This window comes from Streptopelia decaocto (genome assembly GCF_964273445.1).
Source record: "Streptopelia decaocto genome assembly, chromosome: 5".
In the NCBI taxonomy this organism is placed as follows: Eukaryota; Metazoa; Chordata; class Aves; order Columbiformes; family Columbidae; genus Streptopelia; species Streptopelia decaocto.
Window position 1 is genome coordinate 72,475,482 of NC_138659.1, and position 23,329 is coordinate 72,498,810.

Consider the following 23,329-nt stretch of genomic DNA (forward strand, 5'->3'; position numbering starts at 1 on the left):
AACATCAAGCATTTTTTAATCCTTAGCGAGGGAAGCCTTTCTGTGTTTCTGGCGATTTCTGTGTTTCTGGTGATCGGCATTGCCGTTCTCTGCAGCGCTTGGGTTTGTTTAGTGGCTGCGCGTGGCTGGGCCGATGGCAGCGCCCGTGGGTGACGTGGCCGTGGTCCCATCCCCCCGCTGTCCCCCTGCCGTCCCCTCTGCCCAGGGCCCCTGCAGGAGGTCGGGCTGGGCGAGGCGTTTGGTGCAAATCTAATGAGATACAAAGCTGGCAAGGTTTCTGAGCCATGCTGCTGCTGTTCCTTCGAGCTGTTTAAGACATGCACTGCCTGTCCTGAGCTGCTCTGGCTCTGTCACAACCCCCTGTTCCCAGCCGCAGTGAGGGCTGTTTCCGGGCCGCCGTGTGCAGTCTCCTGGGACGCGGGGCGCGCTGTGCTCGGGCAGCCGGGCTGCGGAGCCGCGGGGCAGCAGCTCCGTCCGGCCCGGTGCAGGCCCGGTGCAGGCCCGGTGCAGGCCCGCGCGACCCCGCAGCACCGCACCGGGCTCTGCGCAGGAACCGTCGTCCTCCGTGCTGGAGGAGGATTCAGAAAGACGCGCCATTGCTCTGTTTCCTTCTTTTTGTTTTCTCTGGCGTCAGATGAAGAGCAAGAAGATTTCATTGTAACAAAACACCAGTGTCTTAGCATTGGATTCTCCTGTAGCAAAATTGACAAGTACTTACATCATTATACATGGCTGCTATTTCATTAGGCGAATGTCAGTGTCAGGTAAGATCATGGTTTTGTCAATATAATGAAAATACCAGTCAAGTGAGGAAAAAGTCACAATTTTCCAGCTCTAAAAATTGATTTTTATTGCTCTTCTTGTAATCCTTTCTTTGGATTAAGTATTTATTATCGATGTGGTCTTTCTTTTAATCTTAATAGCTGCTGACATGGTAATTAATTAAAAAATACAACATTTTTGCCCAAATGGCACTATATCGAAATTAAAAGTGAACATCACATATTAGTTAAACAGCCCTGGCAAATGTCGGGAGCGCTAAGATGATTGCCTGAGCTTCCTGACAATTCCCTTCATCTTGCTGTTTGCTGCCTGACCTTTCGAGATGGTTCGGTGTTATTAATAGGTTTTAGCTATTATATCAGGGAGAATGGGGCACAAAAATATGATAAGCTTTATATTTTTAATGGCAGTGCTACAGCACCTTAGGCGTGCCGGTGACGGCACTTACATCATGGCTTTTCAGGCACGCTTGGACAGTCACCAGGTAACTTCTACTCAGAATCGATGTTTTTTTCTGGAATTGGTCGGTAGTGGCATGTCCGGAATGCAGCGCGGCAAGCGGGCGGCGGGCAGGTCCTGCGGGCAGGGCTCTCGGGCAGGGCTCTCGGGCAGGGCTCTCGGGCAGGGCTCTCGGGCAGGTCCCGTGGGCAGGGCTCTCGGGCAGGGCTCTAAGGCAGGGCTCTCGGGCAGGGCTCTCGGGCAGGTCCTGCGGGCAGGGCTCTCGGGCAGGGCTCTCGGGCAGGGCTCTCGGGCAGGGCTCTCGGGCAGGGCTCTCGGGCAGGTCCCGCGGGCAGGGCTCTCGGGCAGGGCTCTCGGGCAGGTCCCGCGGGCAGGGCTCTCGGGCAGGTCCCGCGGGCAGGGCTCTCGGGCAGGGCTCTCGGGCAGGGCTCTCGGGCAGGTCCCGCGGGCAGGGCTCTCGGGCAGGTCCCGCGGGCAGGGCTCTCGGGCAGGGCTCTCGGGCAGGGCTCTCGGGCAGGTCCCGCGGGCAGGGCTCTCGGGCAGGGCTCTCGGGCAGGTCCCGCGGGCAGGGCTCTCGGGCAGGGCTCTCGGGCAGGGCTCTCGGGCAGGTCCCGCGGGCAGGGCTCTCGGGCAGGTCCCGTGGGCAGGTCCCGCGGGCAGGGCTCTCGGGCAGGGCTCTCGGGCAGGGCTCTCGGGCAGGTCCCGCGGGCAGGTCCCGCGGGCAGGGCTCTCGGGCAGGGCTCTCAGGCAGGGCTCTCGGGCAGGGCTCTCGGGCAGGTCCCGCGGGCAGGGCTCTCGGGCAGGTCCCGCGGGCAGGGCTCTCGGGCAGGGCTCTCGGGCAGGGCTCTCGGGCAGGGCTCTCGGGCAGGTCCCGCGGGCAGGGCTCTCGGGCAGGTCCCGCGGGCAGGGCTCTCGGGCAGGGCTCTCGGGCAGGTCCCGCGGGCAGGGCTCTCGGGCAGGTCCCGTGGGCAGGGCTCTCGGGCAGGTCCCGCGGGCAGGGCTCTCGGGCAGGGCTCTCGGGCAGGGCTCTCGGGCAGGGCTCTCGAGCAGGTCCCGTGGGCAGGGCTCTCGGGCAGGTCCCGCGGGCAGGGCTCTCGGGCAGGGCTCTCGGGCAGGGCTCTCGAGCAGGTCCCGTGGGCAGGGCTCTCGGGCAGGTCCCGCGGGCAGGGCTCTCGGGCAGGGCTCTCGGGCAGGGCTCTCGAGCAGGTCCCGCGGGCAGAGCTCTCGGGCAGGGCTCTCGGGCAGGGCTCTCGAGCAGGTCCCGCGGGCAGGGCTCTCGGGCAGAGCTCTCGGGCAGGTCCCGCGGGCAGGTCCCGTGGGCAGGGCTCTCGGGCAGGGCTCTCGGGCAGGGCTCTCGGGCAGGTCCCGCGGGCAGGGCTCTCGGGCAGGTCCCGCGGGCAGGTCCCGTGGGCAGGGCTCTCGGGCAGGGCTCTCGGGCAGGGCTCTCGGGCAGGTCCCGCGGGCAGGGCTCTCGGGCAGGGCTCTCGGGCAGGGCTCTCGAGCAGGTCCCGCGGGCAGGGCTCTCGGGCAGGGCTCTCGGGCAGGTCCCGTGGGCAGGGCTCTCGGGCAGGTCCCGCGGGCAGGTCCCGCGGGCAGGGCTCTCGGGCAGGTCCCGCGGGCAGGGCTCTCGGGCAGGGCTCTCGGGCAGGGCTCTCAGGCAGCCCCGCGCGGGGTCCCTCGCCGCACAAGCCGGTGTCTGCACCGGAGCAGCCGGGACACGGGCGGGAGCCGTGGGCACCCAGAGGCGCACGGCAGGCCCATCTCCCACACCTGAGTTTCCATGCTCTTGCTCTTCAGTTCCTTGGCATGGCGGTGCTAGAAGACAGGTGTCATTGTCGTCGTTCCTTGACTTTCCACCAGAAGTCACTGCAGGAGTTGTTATTCCTTCTGGCATTATAGCTCTGTGGTAAAGAAAGTGCGTGTAACTGCCTCGCGCGAGCTCTCAGCCCCATCGCGGGGACGGGCAGATCACTTTCAGCTGCTTTTTTGCGGTCTAACCGTTCCTGTTCAGGGTGAGATCCTCTCTTGCCAAGGCGGCGTTAGCTGAGCGTCCCCTCTGCCACCTGCGGCCGGGACGGACCAGCCCCGCGTGCAGCGCTGCTGGGAGCACCTTGTGGTGACCGAGCCAGTCACTGACACCTTTGGGTGACCATGTCACCAGCGCCTTCGGGTGACCGTGCCACCCGTGCCTTTCAGTGACTGTGCCACCGGCAGCAGGCAGTGACTGCGGGCAGGGGACAGGGACAGGGGCTGGGGACAGGTCCCGGGCTGGAGGCCAGGGGTCCAGCTCTGCACACAGCGGGCGCAGAGGTCCCTGCAGCCTCGGCCCCGGGTGTTCCTGCACATGTCACCGATCGGCTGAAAGGTGACACAGTTTATCATCTCATGCGGAGCCACAGGCCAGCGCTACTTGCACTATAGATAATAGATTCTGATCAAATAGATAATACTATAGATATAGGTAATACCATAGATAATAGATTCTGATGAAAACAGAACCTGTGGTCCAAAGCTCTGCTTGGGTCAACACTAAACCAGATGAGCAGCTCGACCTGAGACTGAGCTGTCCTCTCTCCTCTGCATAATCCGTTGTGATTTCCCTAGGAAGGGATGTCTTATACAGGCAGTCACATTTGCTCTCTAAAAGCAGCTTTTATACCTTTAATTCCTCTGCGTGGGTCATGTGCAAAAATAATGAGATAGTGGAAAGGTGATTTCTTACCCCAGAATTTGTAGGAGAGGTAGGGAAGTGCTCATATTAGCTGGTATTTAGCTTAAACAAATGTAGTTATTATAAAAATGTGCTCGGTGAATAAAATATGGCCTGACCTCTGGATTGTCTGTTCCCCCGAGCCGTGACAGTGTCCCTCCTTCTCCTCCATTCATCTGCTTGGCAGAGCTGCAGGTTTTTTGTTTTGTTTTGTTATGTTATTGTTGTGCTTGAAAAAAACACCACAAAAAGCCCCCGAAGCCCCTCTTTTCAGCGGTGTCACGGCAGGATGAATTGGCCGGGGAGGCATGTTTATAGACTGTGTGAAGAACTTTGTCTTTGTGTGGCATGCTGGTGACACTGGTATGGCTCGCCTGAATGAACTGCGGTGACGCGGCTAATAAGGTGTCCTGCTGGGCGCGCCGAGCCCCGCGCAGACCTCCCACTTAATGCCATTCAGCTCCAGCTCAGTGTAGCTAATTTTTCCCATTCCCTCAATTCTTTAGGCCTCCTTACAAACAGAAAAGTCAACTTTCACACCGAGGAGAAGATAAGTGCTTTAGGAAATAATCGTGTAAACAGAATGTTACCTTCTGACCTGATGCTGATACCTTGGTCTGGGACAAAACCCAGCTGGCTATTGCATTAGACATGGCTATTAAAGGAATAATGCTGCTGATCCTCCTTACAAAGTGCCCAGAGAAGTGGTTTAGCCGAATCACAGTGCCTCTTGTCACCCTGAATCATGTTCGGCCGCTCTCTGCCATGAGCGAGCGCTGATATCGAGCTGCCTCCTTGTCTTCTCCTTCCTGGGGACGCTGCGAGGGACGGGGTGCTGGTGGCACTGCTCTCTCCTGGCTGAATTTCAGCGCTTTCAAACGTGGATACGGTGCACCGTGTGGCTCTTATAAAAGAGGGTGTGTTTCGTAAAGCATCTTTAATTGTAACTACTATAATTCATCCTTTAAAATTAATTACCAGAGGAAGTCAGTGATTCCAATGGTGCAGAGTTGTTTGTTTTAACATCATACTAAACAATTCCTTGTGGTGTTCTGTGTAGAGACTGAAATCAGTAACTAGACCCAGATGTCCAGTAGTACCGAGGAGAAGAGGAACCTCTGCCCCTCTCCTGGTGTTGTCGAATCTGGCGCCCGGATCTGCCCAGGGCTGCCAGCAGCCTCACCCGCGCCCGAGCGGCCGCCTGCACGGCCGCCCCCGCGAGGCTCCGTCCCGCGTCCGGGCTCTGTCCGTGTCCGGGGTCTGTCCGTGTCCGGGCTCTGTCCCGTGTCCGGGGTCTGTCCCGTGTCCGGGCTCTGTCCCGTGTCCGGGCTCTGTCCCGTGTCCCTTGGTCTGTCCCGTGTCCCTTGGTCTGTCCCGTGTCCGGGCTCTGTCCGTGTCCGGGCTCTGTCCGTGTCCGGGCTCTGTCCCGTGTCCGGGGTCTGTCCCGTGTCCCTTGGTCTGTCCCGTGTTCGGGGTCTGTCCCGTGTCCCTTGGTCTGTCCCGTGTCCCTTGGTCTGTCCCGTGTCCGGGCTCTGTCCGTGTCCAGGGTCTGTCCCGTGTCCGGGGTCTGTCCGTGTCCCTTGGTCTGTCCGTGTCCAGGGTCTGTCCCGTGTCCTGTCCCGTGTCCGTGGTCTGTCCCGTGTCCCTTGGTCTGTCCGTGTCCAGGGTCTGTCCCGTGTCCCGTCCCGTGTCCGGGGTCTGTCCCGTGTCCGTGGTCTGTCCCGTGTCCCGTGGTCTGTCCCGTGTCTGTGGTCCGTCCCGTGTCTGTGGTCTGTCCCGTGTCTGGGGTCTGTCCGTGTCCGTGGTCTGTCCCCTGTCCCGTGGTCTGTCCCGTGTCCGTGGTCTGTCCCGTGTCCGTGGTCTGTCCCGTGTCCGTGGTCTGTCCCGTGTCTGTGGTCCGTCCCGTGTCTGGCCTGTCCCGTGTCCGTGGTCTGTCCCGTGTCCGTGGTCTGTCCCGTGTCCGTGGTCTGTCCGTGTCCGTGGTCTGTCCCGTGTCCGTGGTCTGTCCCGTGTCCCGTGGTCTGTCCCGTGTCTGTGGTCTGTCCGTGTCTGTGGTCCGTCCCGTGTCTGTGGTCTGTCCCGTGTCTGGCCTGTCCCGTGTCTGTGGTCTGTCCGTGTCCGTGATCTGTCCGTGTCCGTGGTCTGTCCCGTGTCTGTGGTCCGTCCCGTGTCTGGCCTGTCCCGTGTCCGTGGTCTGTCCGTGTCCGTGGTCCGCTGTCCCGGTCTGCAGAGCGGACCCGGCGCCCTCGCTGCTGCCGGGTTTGTGGAGCTGTTGCTGACATCCCGTGTGAGGCAGCTGCTGCTATTAGACCCAAATATGAACGAAACACGGTTGTCTTGCAGCAAAGAAATTACTGTAGTATCTTTACCTGAATTTGCACCCTTACTAATGAAGTTTGCTCCGTAAAAAAAGTGTGAACCGTGGATGTGACCCATCCAAGCGTTTGAGCGTGGGACTTTGCCTGTGAGCTTGACCTGAAAGCTGGAATGGTGCGAGTGTTGCGTTCTTCCACTGTCCTGTCATGTCTTAAAGGCTGCTCAGCTCTGTTTCCACATCTTTGGTCCGCCTCCTCTCAAACGCCCCCGAACCTGAGAGGGCACGGAGAGGCGGCCGGTGCGGCCGGCGTCAGGAGCCCCGAAGCGCCTGTCTGGAGAGGTGACGTGCGGGTGTTTTAGTCGAGTCTGCTGGGAGACGTTCCGAAAGGTCCACAAGGAGAAGCTACAAGGGGGCAACTGGTTAAAATTATCCATTTTAAAGCTGACGTTGATTTGTATGCAAATCATGTTTAAATCGGGTAATGTGCAAGACTATGACATGACTGAATTTTAATTAATTGATCAGAAGCAGACTGATCAGCTGTTCTGTTCATCAGTTAGGAGACATTTTAACTGGCTATTTTTGGAACAGTCTGTTTATTTGGAGAATCCGTCTTTGCATAATACAATCACAGGCACCGTTGTGCTAATACCATTTGTTTTAAGATGCCTTCTCTAGACCTTGCTGCCGTTCCCGCGGCATCTGTCATTCCGTGTCCGCAGTAAATGGCAGCGAGCGAAGCCAGAGCTGGGGTATGAATCAGGAAAGTTGGCACAGCAAAATCCGTTTGTCTTAGGGCAAAGTTGCACATCAGATTCTGCAATGATAGTGTTAGCAAATTGTGGTAATGTAAATGGTTTAACTTTTAAGTTCTCATTTCGCTTCAGTGTGCCAGGAGGGCACTAATCAAACTAATGCTGTGGGGGGGCGGGAGTGACAGGTTTTCCCAGCGCCTGCTGGGAGCTGACAGCGGGCGGTATTTATTAACAGCCCTGCAGCCGTTTGTCAGCTCGATGGAGGACTGGGAGGTTTTCACACCAGGAAAGGATGAGTCTTTGCAAGAGATTTTGCTTCAAATGATCGCTGCCTTAGGTGCAATGCGCGTTAATTTTTCATGCAATAATATTCTGTACGTAACAGATTGCTGTTGACTAAAAATGTGAGGTGTTCTGAAGAGGAGAAGCAGTATCTCACTGTAAAGCCCATGCTGTATCTTTCTTTATAGCTTTGAAAAGTCTAAATGGATGTAGTGTATTCAAACGGGTAAAGGAATGTCCCGTGCACGGTCCAGGACCCCTCACGTGCGGGCGCCCGTGGGCGCGGGCCCTGTGGCGCGTCCGCGCGCTCGCTGCCGTCGAGACGCCCTCGGCTTTGTGTGTTCCCAGAGTGTGCACAGGGCATTGCCTCCATTTGTTCCTCGGTTCTCGTCTGTTGTAGGTCCGGCACACCATTCCCGTTTTCTGTGTGTTGTCTGTGCATTGTCTCTTTAGCTGTGGCAGCTGCGTCTCAGGTGTTTCAGAGCTGCCTCTGCTACCAATAGGAAATTAATTGTATTGATTCCTGGTTTGGAATTGTGAATCAGCGGATTTGCAGGTGCCGAGATCTCTGGAAGCTTGTGAAAGCGCACGTTGCTAGGAGCACCAGGCAATTGTTAATAATAGATAAGCTAATAATATAATAACAACGTTTGATAATACAAGATTTGAAAGATGAACGGTAATGCCTTGTCTCCCTGTTTAGTACTGGGCTTGAGACACAAGTCAATCTTTACTCCACATCTGGAAAGATCACCTTTCAGGTGTTAACTACAACCTCAATAACAATCCACTCGAAAGAACAAACAGAACTGCAGCCGCGGGAAGAGCCGCTCAGAGCGTCCGCGTCAGCCGTGCGGGAACAGCCGCACAGAGCGTCCCCGTCAGCCGTGCGGGAACAGCCGCACAGAGCGTCCGCGTCAGCCGTGCGGGAACAGCCGCACAGAGCGTCCGCGTCAGCCGTGCGGGAACAGCCGCACAGAGCATCCGCGTCAGCCGTGCGGGAACAGCCGCACAGAGCCTCCCCGTCAGCCGTGCGGGAACAGCCTCACAGAGCGTCCCCGTCAGCCGTGCGGGTGGGCACTCAGGGTGTCCACGTCAGCCATGCGGGTGGCGCTCAGGGTGTCCCCGTCAGCCGTGCAGGTGGTGCTCGGAGTGTCCCCGTCAGCCGTGCGGGAACAGGCACTCAGAGCGTCCCCGTCAGCCGTGCGGGTGGCGCTCAGGGTGTCCCCGTCAGCCGTGCGGGTGGGCACTCAGGCTGTCCCCGTCAGCCGTGCGGGAACAGCCGCACAGAGCGTCCCCGTCAGCCGTGCGGGTGGGCACTCAGGGTGTCCACGTCAGCCGTGCGGGTGGGCACTCAGGGTGTCCCCGTCAGCCGTGCGGGTGGGCACTCAGGCTGTCCCCGTCAGCCGTGCGGGTGGCGCTCAGGGTGTCCCCGTCAGCCGTGCGGGTGGGAGCTCAGAGCGTCCCCGTCAGCCGTGCGGGTGGCGCTCAGGGTGTCCCCGTCAGCCGTGCGGGTGGCGCTCAGGGTGTCCCCGTCAGCCGTGCGGGTGGCGCTCAGGGTGTCCCCGTCAGCCGTGCGGGTGGCGCTCAGGGTGTCCCCGTCAGCCGTGCAGGTGGCGCTCAGGGCGTCCCCGTCAGCCGTGCGGGTGGCGCTCAGGGTGTCCCCGTCAGCCGTGCGGGTGGGAGCTCAGAGCGTCCCCGTCAGCCGTGCGGGTGGCGCTCAGGGTGTCCCCGTCAGCCGTGCGGGTGGCGCTCAGGGTGTCCCCGTCAGCCGTGCGGGTGGCGCTCAGGGTGTCCCCGTCAGCCGTGCGGGTGGCGCTCAGGGTGTCCCCGTCAGCCGTGCAGGTGGCGCTCAGGGCGTCCCCGTCAGCCGTGCGGGTGGCGCTCAGGGTGTCCCCGTCAGCCGTGCGGGTGGCGCTCGGAGCAGCGCGGCCCGCTCCCGGAGCTCTGGGCACTCTCACGGGTGCGGGGCTACAGTCACAGTACAGTCAGTCACAGTGACACACAGTGACAAGCAATTGAGGGTGGCGGATTCCGAACTCGCGGCCCGTTGGGGCTCCCCCTGCCCAGCCCAAAGCCGCAATGTCCTGTGCTGGGTGCGCTTCAGCCGTCCGCGGCGCGGGACCTGGCGGTGCCCCCGGGTGTCTGTGCCGCCCCAGCGCTGGTTCTGCATTACTTGTGCCAACTGCTGAAAACTGGCTCTCTGAGTTGCTCTTTCGGGCAGACAGCGGAAAACAAATGCATTATTTTACGGGGGTCAGAGCAAAACAAAAATCAGCATGAAAACATGGTTGGTATATTTTTCCAGCATAAACTGATGGTTTTGATTGTTCTGATGATTATTTCTGAGGTTGTTGATTCTGATGTGTGTATTTCTGCGTGCTCGCATACATGTAAAGCTGAATGACTGTTTGTTTTGTTTTGTTTTCCAGAATTATAGATCAGCGGTTTGAGAAAGTTTCATATTTTGTCTTTGGAGATTTCAACTTCAGACTGGATGCCAAAGCAGTCGTGGAGGTAGGGCGGCTGTTTCCTGCTTGTGTGCCCTGCCAGTGTTTATTTTTCAAATATTTTTCCTGTGGAGAAGCTGAAAGTGACTTAATGAACTAACCTTAGGATTGACATCAGACTTTACCAGGAACACGGACAGGTAACTAAAACCCTGGTGTGAGCGTGCCGAGGGATGAGGAGCAGCGCTGAGGCGCCGTGCGCTGCCCGCGCTGCTGTGCGCGGGACGACGCGGGGGTCCCTCCGCGCCCGGGGACCCCGGCGCCGCGCGGCCCCTCGGCGGGCGAGCGGGTCCTGCCCCGGCTCTCTGGGCTCCAGACAGGGCTCCGCGTTTCCATCGTGTGCCCGTGGCCTTTGCCGCGTGTTTCTAGCTCACGGTGGCTCTCACAGTCAGTTACTGCAAGTAGTGTTCATATTTGTGTTCTGGGGGGAAAGAGAGAGAAATCTCCTAAATTCCTGTGGTAGAATTCTACTCTTTAAAAATACAAGCAGGTATTTGTGCAAACCTTTGCGGCACTAGCATCTCGTTGTGGAATGGTGACCAGAAGATTTGGACAAAGCCAAAAGGAATGCATTAAACCTTTTCCATCATGAGTTGAGATCACCTTGACTTCACTGCCAAAGCTCGGCTCCGCGAAACACGGGTCAGAAATAAGATCCAGGCTGAATACCAATTGAATCTCATGGTTTTCCCGCTGTAGTTCTCAGACTCTGTGCTGTCTTTTGCTGTCCTTGAGGGTACGCGTGTGTCTTCTCACCCAAAGCTTTCACTCCATAAGGGAGCCCTGGAGGCGAGTGGCAGCGTGCGGGAGGCCGGCTGCCTCACGGCTGCCGTGCAGTTCTCCGCCTCGCCTGCCTCGTCGTGCTTTGTCTGTTGAAAAATAGGAGTTTGTAGCTAACACCTTCCTTCTTGGAATCCTTGGTACATTATGATCATTTAACCAACAAACGTAAAGCATAATTGAAATGAAGTTGAAGTCACTGATGCAGACTATGCAGCTTCACACTGCGCGTTTCGGGCTGAGCGCCGCTCTGCCGGCCTGCGGTTCCCATGGCTGTGGTCAGCGCTTGCAGATCACGGGGGTTTGACATATGCCAGTCTGTTTCGTATTCGCTCCCGGTGCAGCGGTGTTACAGAGAACGCTCCTGTCTGGGACACCGAATGATCTCCCACAGCCGGTGCTGACCAGGGGCGCTGTGAGTGTTTCCCGGCTCGCTGACTGCCCGGCAGTCTGCAGCACTGAGGCTGCACCGAGTCGTTCGGTATCACCAGTACACCGGGATTCCTGCCTTTCTGTCTGTGAGTTTCAAAGTGATCCGTTTCTAAAACGAGAATGTCACTGGCCGCAGATGGTGTGTCCTGAGTGACCGCGCAACGGGCGCTGCGAGCGCAGGTGACTCTTAGTCCTGACACAGTGCTTTTCATCTTACGAATGCTCTACTGAGGGCAGGTAGTGTCGTTGCATATGAGCACACGAGGTTAATTTGAAGATGCATCAAATTAATTTAGCTTTTCTTCCTAGATAAAGCGTATACATGTATGGAATATTAGAACATTAGAACATTAGAATAGTACATATATTTTCTGTTGCTTTTTTGAGCAGTAGCATACCCTATTAACCAAAGCTTCACCCACCTGCATTGCAAAATTAATTAAGCATAATTAAAATTGATCTAGAAACTTCCACATGTAATTTAAGTGTGTGCAGTTAAGGTCATGTTGTTTTGTGGTTTTCTGCAGGGGTGCAGTTCATAGATGTCTGTGCTGGAAGACGCGCAGGCTGTGAGAGGCGGTTGTGCCGGGCCGTTGGTGCGCGGGTGGCGCTGCAGGCGGTGGGGCTGGGGTGGCCCCGGCACAGCGCGGCTGGGGTGGCCCGGCACAGCGCGGCTGGGGTGGCCCCGGCACAGCGCGGCTGGGGTGGCGCTGCAGGCGCTGTGGCTGGGGTGGCGCTGCAGGCGCTGTGGCTGGGGTGGCCCCTCACACGGCCATGGCGGGTCGGTGGCCGTGGCCCAGCGCTGCTCTGGCAGCAGGACACGCTCTGCGTGCCGCCCGGAGGGACCTGGTGGTTTGGTCGTGTAGGACGTATCTAAGGTCCCACCCCAGATCCCTTCACCAAACGGTTTATAGTGGTGTTTCTCAGCGGTGCCGATTTTCCGCAGTGTCGTGACTGAGGCAGAGCAGGGACAGACTGGCCAAGGGCCGTTCCCGGCATGAGGTCCTGGCAGCCCCGTGTCACCTGCGTGAGGTCCTGGCAGCCCCGTGTCACCTGCGTGAGGTCCTGGCAGCCCCGTGTCACCTGCGTGAGGTCCTGGCAGCCCTGTGTCACCTGCGTGAGGTCCTGGCAGCCCTGTGTCACCCGTGCTCGTGCAGGAACCTCACGCGGCAGAAAACATCCCGCTCCCTTCAGCCTGTGCGAACCGGTGTTCACCGTTCTTTCCGCTGTTCAGTAGCATCCCTAACACCAGGAATTTTAAGGGTTAATCCATTGACCTGTCATCATTGTCTACTTTACTAAATTTATCTCTTCTCTTCTTGCTGACCTTTTGAATTCCCTCTTGAGACCACAATGTGCTGAACGCTTGGACCCTGAGATGCCGCCAGCAGTACCGGTGTTTTGGAAACACCGCGTGTACCAAACACAGGGAATGAAGTATATTTCTAAAAGATTTATCACTTTAACGGCTGGAAGGGAGAACCTGAGAGCTGTTTCAGATGTGGAGCCCAGACACTGAAGGGCCATGTGCTAAATCAGATGCCAGAAGTGTTGTGCTTATTAATTCATAATTAATAGTCAATAAATCATTAATATATTATTTATTGAACATTTTATGGCAACCTTAATTGGTGTGTGGATATATAATTAGTTTATGCTTCTTAGAGGAGCAAAATCTGCAAGAGGTGAAACTCGTGTCTTGTAGACATTCCATCATCTGCTGTGCGGTGTCAGAGTGGATAGTGAATACGCACATGGCAAGAAATGCACGTTTTTCAGGGGATTTGTGCATGCTTTGAGGCTGACCTCCAACCTTATTGCTCTGTAGTGATGAGTTGTTGAATATAGTTGGAAGGGTTGGAAACGCTGAAGCCTGTTTCTGCCTGCTCTGGGCTTACATCGGTGTTTGTCAGTCTGATCTTCGGTCTTTCCTCTCCTGCAAGAGCTGAAGCTGGTTAATCCCTCTTGGACCCACACCAGTGCCGTTTTGCACAGTGTTTGAACATTGCAGTTTTGCTCCTAAGCTGCTCAAAATCTGACTCTCAGAGGACAAACTCACCCTTCTGTATTTCTGAGAGGAGGGATGTGTCTTGTGGCTGATTGCTGCCTTGAATAAGAGTTAGTTGTGGTAGGTGAGAACAACCAGAGCCTCTTCCGTCGCTCCTGCAGCAGGACAAGCGCAGGGACGCGGGTCTGGAAGTGCCACCGTCACCTCTGTGCGAAAGGGGGACATTAACTAACGCTCGACTGAGTCTTGACTGAGCCAGGACTGTCAAAACCTCCTTCTGTCCTGTTAAATCTTTAAACAGTTAGGAAGGAAACATCTAATACAGCACTGGAGGTCAGACCAAAGAGCCCTTTTTAACACGTGACAGGAATTGTTCTTTCTTTCTCATGCTCTTCAGTGAGTGTTTTCTTTTGCTCCATGGTGGCTGGTAGTTTAAAACTGTTCCCTTATTCCTTCAGCCAGGTGTCATTAATCCATCCTTATCAAATAGAAATGACATCACTTTATTTCTGAGATAAACCTGTGTATCATGGAATCCATTATTCTTACTAGCTTACAAGCTTGAGATCATGTTTTCATCCCAGTTAGAAATGTGCAGAGGATCCTGGGTTGGTTTTATCGGCTCAGACAGTTCGTTGTAAATAACTTCGTCTCATAAAAAGACTTTAACTTCCTTTACAAGCTAAACTGATTCTAGGAAATGTTGGAAACGAAATCCTATGCAAAATGAAAATGTAGTAAAGATTTATTAAATTAAAATGCATAAGCTTCAGGTCTAATAAGGACAGTTTTATTAATGAATGTAAATTGCAGCAACCCATCTGAGGCACCTGCTAAATGTTCATTATAAATTACTCTCATGGACATTGTGATGAGTTTCATATTGTAGCCAGACGTATAAAAGCATGCAGATTGCTTCCCCAAGGGACTGTATATTTACTTAACAGTGTAGTTAATTGCAATTATTTATTTTCCAGTGATTGCAAATGGCTTCTGCATTAAAGATATATGTGGCTATTAGGAATTATTCAATTACCTCTCTTATTCTCAGTAGTCTAAGCTAAACCCGAGCTGGGATTCCCGGCGGCGAGTCCGTGGTGTGGGAGCTCGGGTGCTGCTCAGCTTTGTGCCGGGGCCGCGGCTCTGCCGTCGCGGGTCCTCAGCGGAGCCTGAGGAGCACGGATCGCCCGTCGCGCAGCTGCGCCCTTTGACGGCTCCATTCCGTCCTGCTGCTGCCACGCTTCCTGGCGAGATTCAGAGGAGGTTAATTAAATCCATCTTCAAAACAACGAGGGGCCAATGAGCCATATCCTCATTACAATAGTAAATTAAATGATGCAATTTTTTCTACTTCCATCATGGATTAGGGGAGCGATGAGTGAACGAATTGTTCTCTGGCCGCTCCTCAGGGGCCCTGCAGGGTCTGGGACATGTGGCCCTACACCGGCTGTGACCTGTGCATGGTGGTACACCGGCCGTGACCTGTGGCTGCAGCAGAGGTGACAGCGCGTGGTGGTACACCGGCCGTGACCTGTGGCTGCAGCAGAGGTGACAGCGCGTGGTCGTACACCGTCTGTGACCTGTGGCTGCAGCAGAGGTGACAGCGCGTGGTGGTACACCGGCCGTGACCTGTGGCTGCAGCAGAGGTGACAGCGCGTGGTGGTACACCGGCTGTGACCTGTGGCTGCAGCAGAGGTGACAGCGCGTGGTGGTACACCGGCTGTGACCTGTGGCTGCAGCAGAGGTGACAGCGCGTGGTGGTACACCGGCCGTGACCTGTGGCTGCAGCAGAGGTGACAGCGCGTGGTCGTACACCGGCTGTGACCTGTGCATGGTGGTACACCGGCTGTGACCTGTGGCTGCAGCAGAGGTGACAGCGCGTGGTGGTACACCGGCCGTGACCTGTGGCTGCAGCAGAGGTGACAGCGCGTGGTCGTACACCGGCTGTGACCTGTGCATGGTGGTACACCGGCTGTGACCTGTGGCTGCAGCAGAGGTGACAGCGCGTGGTGGTACACCGGCCGTGACCTGTGGCTGCAGCAGAGGTGACAGCGCGTGGTCGTACACCGGCTGTGACCTGTGGCTGCAGCAGAGGTGACAGCGCGTGGTCGTACACCGGCCGTGACCTGTGGCTGCAGCAGAGGTGACAGCGCGTGGTCGTACACCGGCCGTGACCTGTGGCTGCAGCAGAGGTGACAGCGCTGTGGCGGCAGGTCCCGCAGGCGCCGCCGCGGGAAGCGGGACACTGGGTGCAGCCCGAGGAGCCGTGTTCCCAGCGGAGCTCAGCAGCTCCTCCTGGGTCAGATGCAAATTAATACAAACGCGGCTACAGAGCAGAACAGAAAAGATGATACGTTGATCAAATTTGGCACTGCTTGGGCTGTAAGTAAAACGTACACAAATTAAATACAATTATCTTGTGCTTTCTAATAGGGCTGAGCGTCGTTAAACTAATTAATACTGCAGTCTATAAGCTGGGCTGTGCTGCTGTGATTGTTCGGAGCGCATGTTTGATGCCCTGCGCGGCAGCTGGGTGGCTCAGCTGGCGCGGGTGACAGCGGCACCGGCAGCGGGTGACAGCGGTGACAGCAGCGCCCGGCCCCGCACGGCCCGGCCGAGCTGCCGCTGCCACACCTGCCATTGGGCACCCGCTGACACGGCGGCGACGGGCGGCACCAGGACGGGTCCCTCTCGGGGTGCCTGTGGGGCACGGGGCTTCTGAGGACAGTCTCTGTTTCTGGATGTCTCCCGGTCAGGCTGGTGTCGCAGCCCAAGTGACAGGCAGAGGCGGGGGCAGGAGAGGCTCCTGGAGCACAGGCACCTCTGTCTGCGCTCGGGGCACCTGCTGGCACCAGGAGGTGCTGCTGGCAGCAGCCGGAGGGCCCGAGGGAGGCCCCGCAGCTTTCCTCAGCTGGCTGTTCAGGAGGCCGAGAGTTTATGCAAATGCACATAGAAAAATTGTCCTGACGATGGCCGCAGTTAATAAGATGCCGGTGGCAGATCCCAGGTGGCCACTGCAGCCTCCCAGGCGGACAGTGCTCGCTCAGTCACAGAACGTCCTGAGCTGGAGGGACCCCAGGACCATGGAGTCCAACTGCTGTCCCTGCACAGGACCCCCGCAGGTCACCCCGTGTGTCTGAGCACGTTGTCCAGTCTCTTCTTGAACACTGTCAGGTTGGGCCGTGACACCCCCCGGGAGCCTGTTCAGTGTCCAGCACCTCTGGGGAAGAACCTTTTCCTCGTGTCCCGCTGACCCTCCCGGCACATCTCCTGCCGTTCCCATCTGTCTAAGAGGGTTACGGGTTAACTTCTGCTTGATGATGTGCTCACTAAGAAACAGACCCTGAGATCTGTTTGCCAAAGCCCGTGGTCGCGGGGTTTCGCAGCGGTGACACGCGGAGCGCTGGGGCGGGTGCGGGAGCGCGCGTCGCACGCTCGTCCGCGCGCACGTCGCCGTCGACGGGTTCGAGCCGGGGCCAGGGGCTCATCGTATTGCAGAGGCTGCAGCTGGGAAAAACAGTATAGCCATTAATATAACCATTAACGGCTTGAAAATTACTTTTATAAAAGCAGGTGTAATTTGAATAATTAATTGGAGTCTTGTAACGCACCATGAAAGTCTATAATAGGTATTTAACTAAAGCTGCCTCTTAATTTCGTCACCTTCGTCTTAATTCGTCACCTTCACTGAGGCAAAATATCACCTGGTAGATGCTATAAAATATCTTTTTCTCCATCTGAGAATTATGTCATTTTAGAAGAAATAGACATACCTGGAAAAAAACTGCATTCTTTTTCCGTTTCCCTTGGTTCCTGGTTGTCACCATGATGCAGAATGTTGACATGTATGGGCAAATTATGCACTGGTATTTGAAAGGCACCCATTGATGCTATAAAATAAGAGGGAAGAAGGAGCTTACACTCTGCATATTTGCAGCAGTACAGCAGAAGCATGTGTATATGTATCTTCATTGTCATAGTGGAAGTCTGGAAGGAGCCTCTTCAAAACAGCCTGTAGTACAGAATGGTGGTTTGCTTGCTTACCAAAACAAAATTGAGCAGAATTTTGTATCCATCTGGAAATGAAGGAGCGGGATCGTATCTGCCTCTGTGCAACACGCAGGAACTCCTGTTGCAATTACACCTTTTATTCCTGAGTTGTAGTCAAATACAGTGAGAGCTGATGAACTGAGTGCACAATCTCGGGGTATGTGTGCAGCTGTATTAAAACATTTTAAAAAATCTGTTTAACAGATTTTTCCTGAAAATAGTTATTCTCGAAAGTGGGGGAAAAGTACAGGAAGGAAGCAAGATCAGTATTTTGTGAAAATAGGAAAACCTGGTTTTTATTTAGACGGGACACTGTTGGTGGCAGAACCCTGTTGTCACTCTGAGGTTCGCAGTGGCACCTCCTTACCACCGACCAGTGACGGATGGAGCCGTGCTTATGGAAAATGGGCAAATTGCAATGCCTCAAATATGTAAAGCTTGTTTGTGCCAGCTCATTTGTATGAATCAGGCAGCAAACACCTTTGTGTAGAGACACCAGTTTGCTCTTGAATTAAATTGTTTGCCCTGTAATTCAAATCTCCATCACTTCTGTTGGCTACATAGCTAAGGCCACCTTACCTAAACTGCTGTGCAGTGGCAGGTTGGAGTCTTGAGCTCCACACGGCTCGGGTGTTGGTGTGTAACAGCGGTGCAGGAGCTCTCTGCACAGACGCCGCTGCCCCGGCTCTCACAGAGGCTCAGTTACCGCAGCGCCGGTTGCTGTGGTTCTGCGGTTCCACGTGTGAGCTGCGGGACGGCATCACCCGTCCATCAGCACAGCACCGCTCCATGCCCGCATCACCCGTCCATCAGCACAGCACCGCTCCATGCCCGCATCACCCGTCCATCAGCACAGCACCGCTCCATGCCCGCATCACCCGTCCATCAGCACAGCACCGCTCCATGCCCGCATCGCCCGTCCATCAGCACAGCACCGCTCCATGTCCGCATCGCTCGTCCATCAGCACAGCACCGCTCCATGCCCGCATCGCTCGTCCATCAGCACAGCACCACTCCGTGCCCGCATCGCTCACCCATCAGCACAGCACCGCTCCATGCCCGCATCGCTCGTCCATCAGCACAGCACCACTCCATGCCCGCATCGCTCGTCCATCAGCACAGCACCGCTCCATGTCCGCATCGCTCATCCATCAGCACAGCACCGCTCCATGCCCACATCGGTCGTCCATCAGCACAGCACCGCTCCATGCCTGCGTTGCTCACCCATCAGCACAGCACCGCTCCATGTCCACATCGCTCGTCCATCAGCACAGCACCGCTCCATGCCCGCGTCGCTCGTCCATCAGCACAGCACCGCTCCATGTCCGCGTTGCTCGTCCATCAGCACAGCGCCGCTCCGTGCCCGCATCACTCACCCATCAGCACAGCGCCCCTCCATGCCCGCATCACTCGCCCATCAGCACAGCACCGCTCCATGTCCGCATCACTCGCCCATCAGCACAGCACCGCTCCATGTCCGCATCACTCACCCATCAGCACAGCACCGCTCCATGTCCGCATCACTCACCCATCAGCACAGCACCGCTCCATGTCCGCATCACTCACCCATCAGCACAGCACTGCTCCATGTCCGCATCACTCACCCATCAGCACAGCACCGCTCCATGTCCGCATCACTCACCCATCAGCACAGCACCGCTCCATGTCCGCATCACTCACCCATCAGCACAGCACTGCTCCATGCCCGCATCGCCCGTCCATCAGCACAGCACCGCTCCATGCCCGCATCACTCACCCATCAGCACAGCACCGCTCCATGTCCGCATCACTCACCCATCAGCACAGCACCGCTCCATGTCCGCATCACTCACCCATCAGCACAGCACCGCTCCATGTCCGCGTTGCTCGTCCATCAGCACAGCGCCGCTCCATGCCCGCATCACTCACCCATCAGCACAGCACCGCTCCATGTCCGCGTTGCTCACCCATCAGCACAGCACCGCTCCATGTCCGCATCACCCGTCCATCAGCACAGCACCGCTCCATGTCCGCGTTGCTCGTCCATCAGCACAGCGCCGCTCCATGCCCGCATCACTCACCCATCAGCACAGCACGCCTCCATGCCCGCGTTGCTCGTCCATCAGCACAGCACCGCTCCATGTCCGCGTTGCTCGTCCATCAGCACAGCACCGCTCCATGCCCGCGCAAGGCTGGAGGGCTGCTCTGCTGGAAACCCATAGGCACTGTCCTGCTCTCCGGTGGAGAACAAGAGCTTCCTCTGAGTTTCAGGGTAAAAAAAGGTATTTATTGACTCCACTGGTAAGCAGCTGAGGTGCTTCTGCTTGTCATTGACTAATGGCCCCACATTAGGCAGCCAGAACGTAGATCTGTCCCACCTGGGGGCCATCGTCACGCAGGTCCAAGGGGCAAATCCAGATGTGGAGAGCACAACGGGGATCACTGAGAGGTGGGGTTTGAAGGACAGACTCCTGACCCACCTGTACTGACCTCGGAAACATGCGCCATGTCTTCTTGTCACTAGATTCAGGTAATCAGTATGTGGTTAATTGCTTTATTTTAAGCTTTATGTCTGTGAGGCATAGGAGAGGAAATGGGTAGCGTTACTCTAAATGTTCCCCTTACCCAGATACCGTTCATTTCAGCTACTGCTGAAAAGGTGAAAGGCCTGGGGTGGCAGCGGTGGGACCGTTCCCCTGTTCCTCGCCGCGTCTCTGAGGTGGCACCACCTTGGTCTTGGTGCCACATCGCCATGGAGGTTCTCTGTGTCCTGTACTGCACCGAACATCTCTCAGATTGCAGCCTGACCGTGGACATCGAGTTTCTTCTCGCACCAAGCCCGAAAGGCTCTCTTAGTGAAGAGTGGGAACGGGGCAGGTTATGAGTTGCTGGCAGTGACTGATGCATTGTCTGTTGTGGAAATGTTAGCATCTAATCTCTGCATTATTTAAAATCCAATCCTGAGTTTCTGCATTACTGCTTATGCAAGAACTCCGTTAGGCTGTTGTTTACAGCTATTATAAACTTTCACAAGGCTCAATAACGTGTAGTCATTTAATGTTTAAAGCCACTAAAGGGTTAAAGCGAATTTTATGAGAAGAGATTATAGGATCTTTATCACATGTTGTTTATCTGATCAACAGTTAACAATTTAAGACAGTATTATCCTAGTAAAAAGAAGATTTGTTTCAGATACTGACATAAACATCCCCTCATAATAGTGGCTTTTCATTGACTGCATTGCAATGTACCATAAGCTTAAAGGCACAACAGCTTCTTTGTGTGGCTCAATAATGCTTGTCCAGAGTGATGTCAGTCAATTTTTGACCTATACAGTGTGATGTTATTCTCAACAATCACAGAATAGGGTTTTTTTTCCTTTAATGAGTGAAGAGTATGCCAATGAAATCCTTTAAAATTATGCTATTTCTTTATGGAGTCTTCCTCTGAAGAACGGGGTGTATCACCCACGTGGACATCTGCGAAGTCAGTAGGATCTCTCATCAGCTGCTTTCTGCTGCCTTCCGTTGGTTCCTCGGGCTCTGGTTTCGCACACCCGGGTGGTCAGAGCACCGCTTCGTTGTGGCCGACTTCCCAAACGCTTTTGTAACTTGCCTTGTCAGTGCGATAAACAAGTGCTAACAGTTAAATAGCGCTTTCTAGTGAGACTGAAAAAGAAATGTGTACATGAAACGGCAGCCAGGTAGGAGCAGCTGCTGAGTTTGGACTCTGGAGTCCCATGGAACAGCACTCAGAAGTGGACGAAGGGCCCCTCTGTGCACCTGGACACTGTTCTGCGGTGTGGAAACAACCCGCCACGGGGCCGGGGTTGGCTGAGGCGCCGTGGAGCCCCGGCGTGGGGTCACCCTGCGCGCACCGCGGGCACGGGCAGCCCCGCCGGCGCCGCGCTCGGCCTCTTCTCTCTTGCCACCAAAGGGGAAAATGAGCTTCCTGGAGGAAAACCGTCGTCCTGAGCTCTTGGTGCGCGCGGCTCCCGGCGTTGCACGGGGCTCTGCGCCCCGCGGTGCGGGAGCGCAGCTCTCGGCGCTGCACGGGGCTCTGCGCCCCGCGGTGCAGGAGCGCGGCTCCCGGCGCTGCACGGGGCTCTGCGCCCCGCGGTGCAGGAGCGCGGCTCCCGGCGCTGCACGGGGCTCTGCGCCCCGCGGTGCAGGAGCGCGGCTCTCGGCGCTGCACGGGGCTCTGTGCCCCGCGGTGCGGGAGCGCGGCTCTCGGCGCTGCACGGGGCTCTGCGCCCCGCGGTGCGGGAGCGCGGCTCTCAGTGCTGCATGGGGCTCTGCGCCCCGCGGTGCAGGAGCGCGGCTCTCGGCGCTGCACGGGGCTCTGCGCCCCGCGGTGCGGGAGCGCGGCTCTCAGTGCTGCATGGGGCTCTGCGCCCCGTGGTGCAGGAGCGCGGCTCTCGGTGCTGCACGGAGCTCTGCGCCCCGCGGTGCAGGAGTGCGGCTCTCGGCGCTGCACGGGGCTCTGCGCCCCGCGGTGCAGGAGCGCGGCTCTCGGTGCTGCACGGGGCTCTGCGCCCCGCGGTGCAGGAGCGCTTCCGTCACCTGCTGCCGCCCTGGGCAGCGGCGCGGTGAACGTCCCTCGGGCAGTAAACGCTGTGGGTTCGGTGTCCGGGCTCCGGGGTCGGGTGTGGATCACAGCACCGCTGCTGCACGGGCGCCGAGCTCCTGCTCTGGTCTCCCAGCCAGCCTTGGGCACGGACAGTGAAGACACGCACGTACCGAATGAACTCTTGGTGGAGATCATTTTGTGCTGCTATAATGCTATTTCTAGACTAGTTTTATTCGTATAGCTCTGATGCTTCCCTGAAAGTTAAACTAGTTTTAATTCTTTACACGTTTTCAGCTGAACACAGTGTAACTGTAGTATTGTCATTAAGTTCGCAAAGGCACATATGTAACCTGGGCAGGGATGGACTTTTGTACGGATCCCTTATTTCCTCCTCGCTGTTGTCCGGGTGTTTTGAGCCGTGATTCGCTGCAGCGCAGCCCCGAGCTCCCCGGCTCTGCGGCTCCGGCTCTGCCGTCCGCGGGAGCCGCCGGGGCCGCGGGGCGGGCCGGGTGTGTGCCGAGTGCCCGAGGGACACAGCTGGGCCCGGGCAGCCGCAGAGCAGGCGAGCGCCAGGGTGACGCTGCAGATTGCCAAAGAGGGATGGAAGTTCGGTTTTCTTCTGTTTACCAGATACCTTACATTATAGAAAATGAACACTGGATGGTAGTTGCTGGGCTGGTGTCTTGTATTGATCTAATTCAATAGGCAGCTTCACCTCCACCTTTTGCATGCGCTTCCTTTAAAATATATGCATTATGAAGCCAGTGATTCTGAGTCTTTAGAAAATCAATATGAGGACTGGATTCTGTTCTTCAAATATTGACAGCAGAATAACTCTAAGAAACAATGGCAAACAATAAAAGCAGGGATAGGCAAAATTAAGGCTGTAATTCTGTTGTAGTTAGACTCTGCAGAAGTCACGCTTGCCTGCTACTGCGTATTCTATGTGCTTTAGCAAATACCTTGGTTTGACCCCTTTGCTGACAGAATTTCTGGTTGAAAACCTGTGACCACTGAAATGAAAGACTCTTTGCCGAGGATTTCTATGCATTGGCTCTTTCACATGATGTTTTGCCGGTGACTTGCACAGATTTTTTCAGCCATAGCACAGGCTGGGAAGATACCAAAGGGTATGTGGAGGCTGTTACCATTAACATTGTTCCCACCTTCGATGATTTCCCTAGAACTAAGTAAAACTTGCAGCGAAGCCTGTGATGTTCCAGTATTGAAGCTGAGCAGCTCTGTGTGCTAGTTTATTGTGGGTTTGTAATGCTAATTTTAAAATCCTTCAATACCGGCAGCTGAATTTCCTGCACATTGAACATAGTTCCAAGAAGTTAAAGGATGTCTTTTATGGAGTAAAACATGTTACAGGTAGTGCGAATACCAGTTGCTTAGCTGTTGTGGTCCTGAGTGAGACTGTCCCACGTGTTCCAGTGCTGCCCCGTACAAGTGCAGCGACGTTCCCAGCGGCCGTGGAGGACGCGCGGGTGCAGCCGGGGCTCCCACGTGTTCCAGTGCTGCCCCGTACAAGTGCAGCGACGTTCCCAGCGGCCATGGAGGACGCGCGGGTGCAGCCGGGGCTCCCGGAGGGCGCCGGCTCAGCCGGAGCCGCGCTCGTCCTGCGCCGGCACTCCGGCACTTCTGTTGTCCTTCAGTACTCTGTCGTTTCGTCAGGAGAGCCATTTGCTGGGC

General features: G+C 56.3%; 1 protein-coding gene across 1 annotated transcript in view; it reads left to right on the forward strand.

Annotated features, from left to right (window-relative positions):
• INPP5A (inositol polyphosphate-5-phosphatase A) overlaps nt 1–23,329 on the forward strand; it is a 219,139-nt gene that overhangs the window by 140,249 nt on the left and 55,561 nt on the right. The window contains exon 9 of the mRNA XM_082054376.1: nt 9,739–9,823. Coding sequence (XP_081910502.1) covers nt 9,739–9,823 — 85 coding nt within the window. The remainder of the gene's footprint in view (nt 1–9,738; nt 9,824–23,329) is intronic.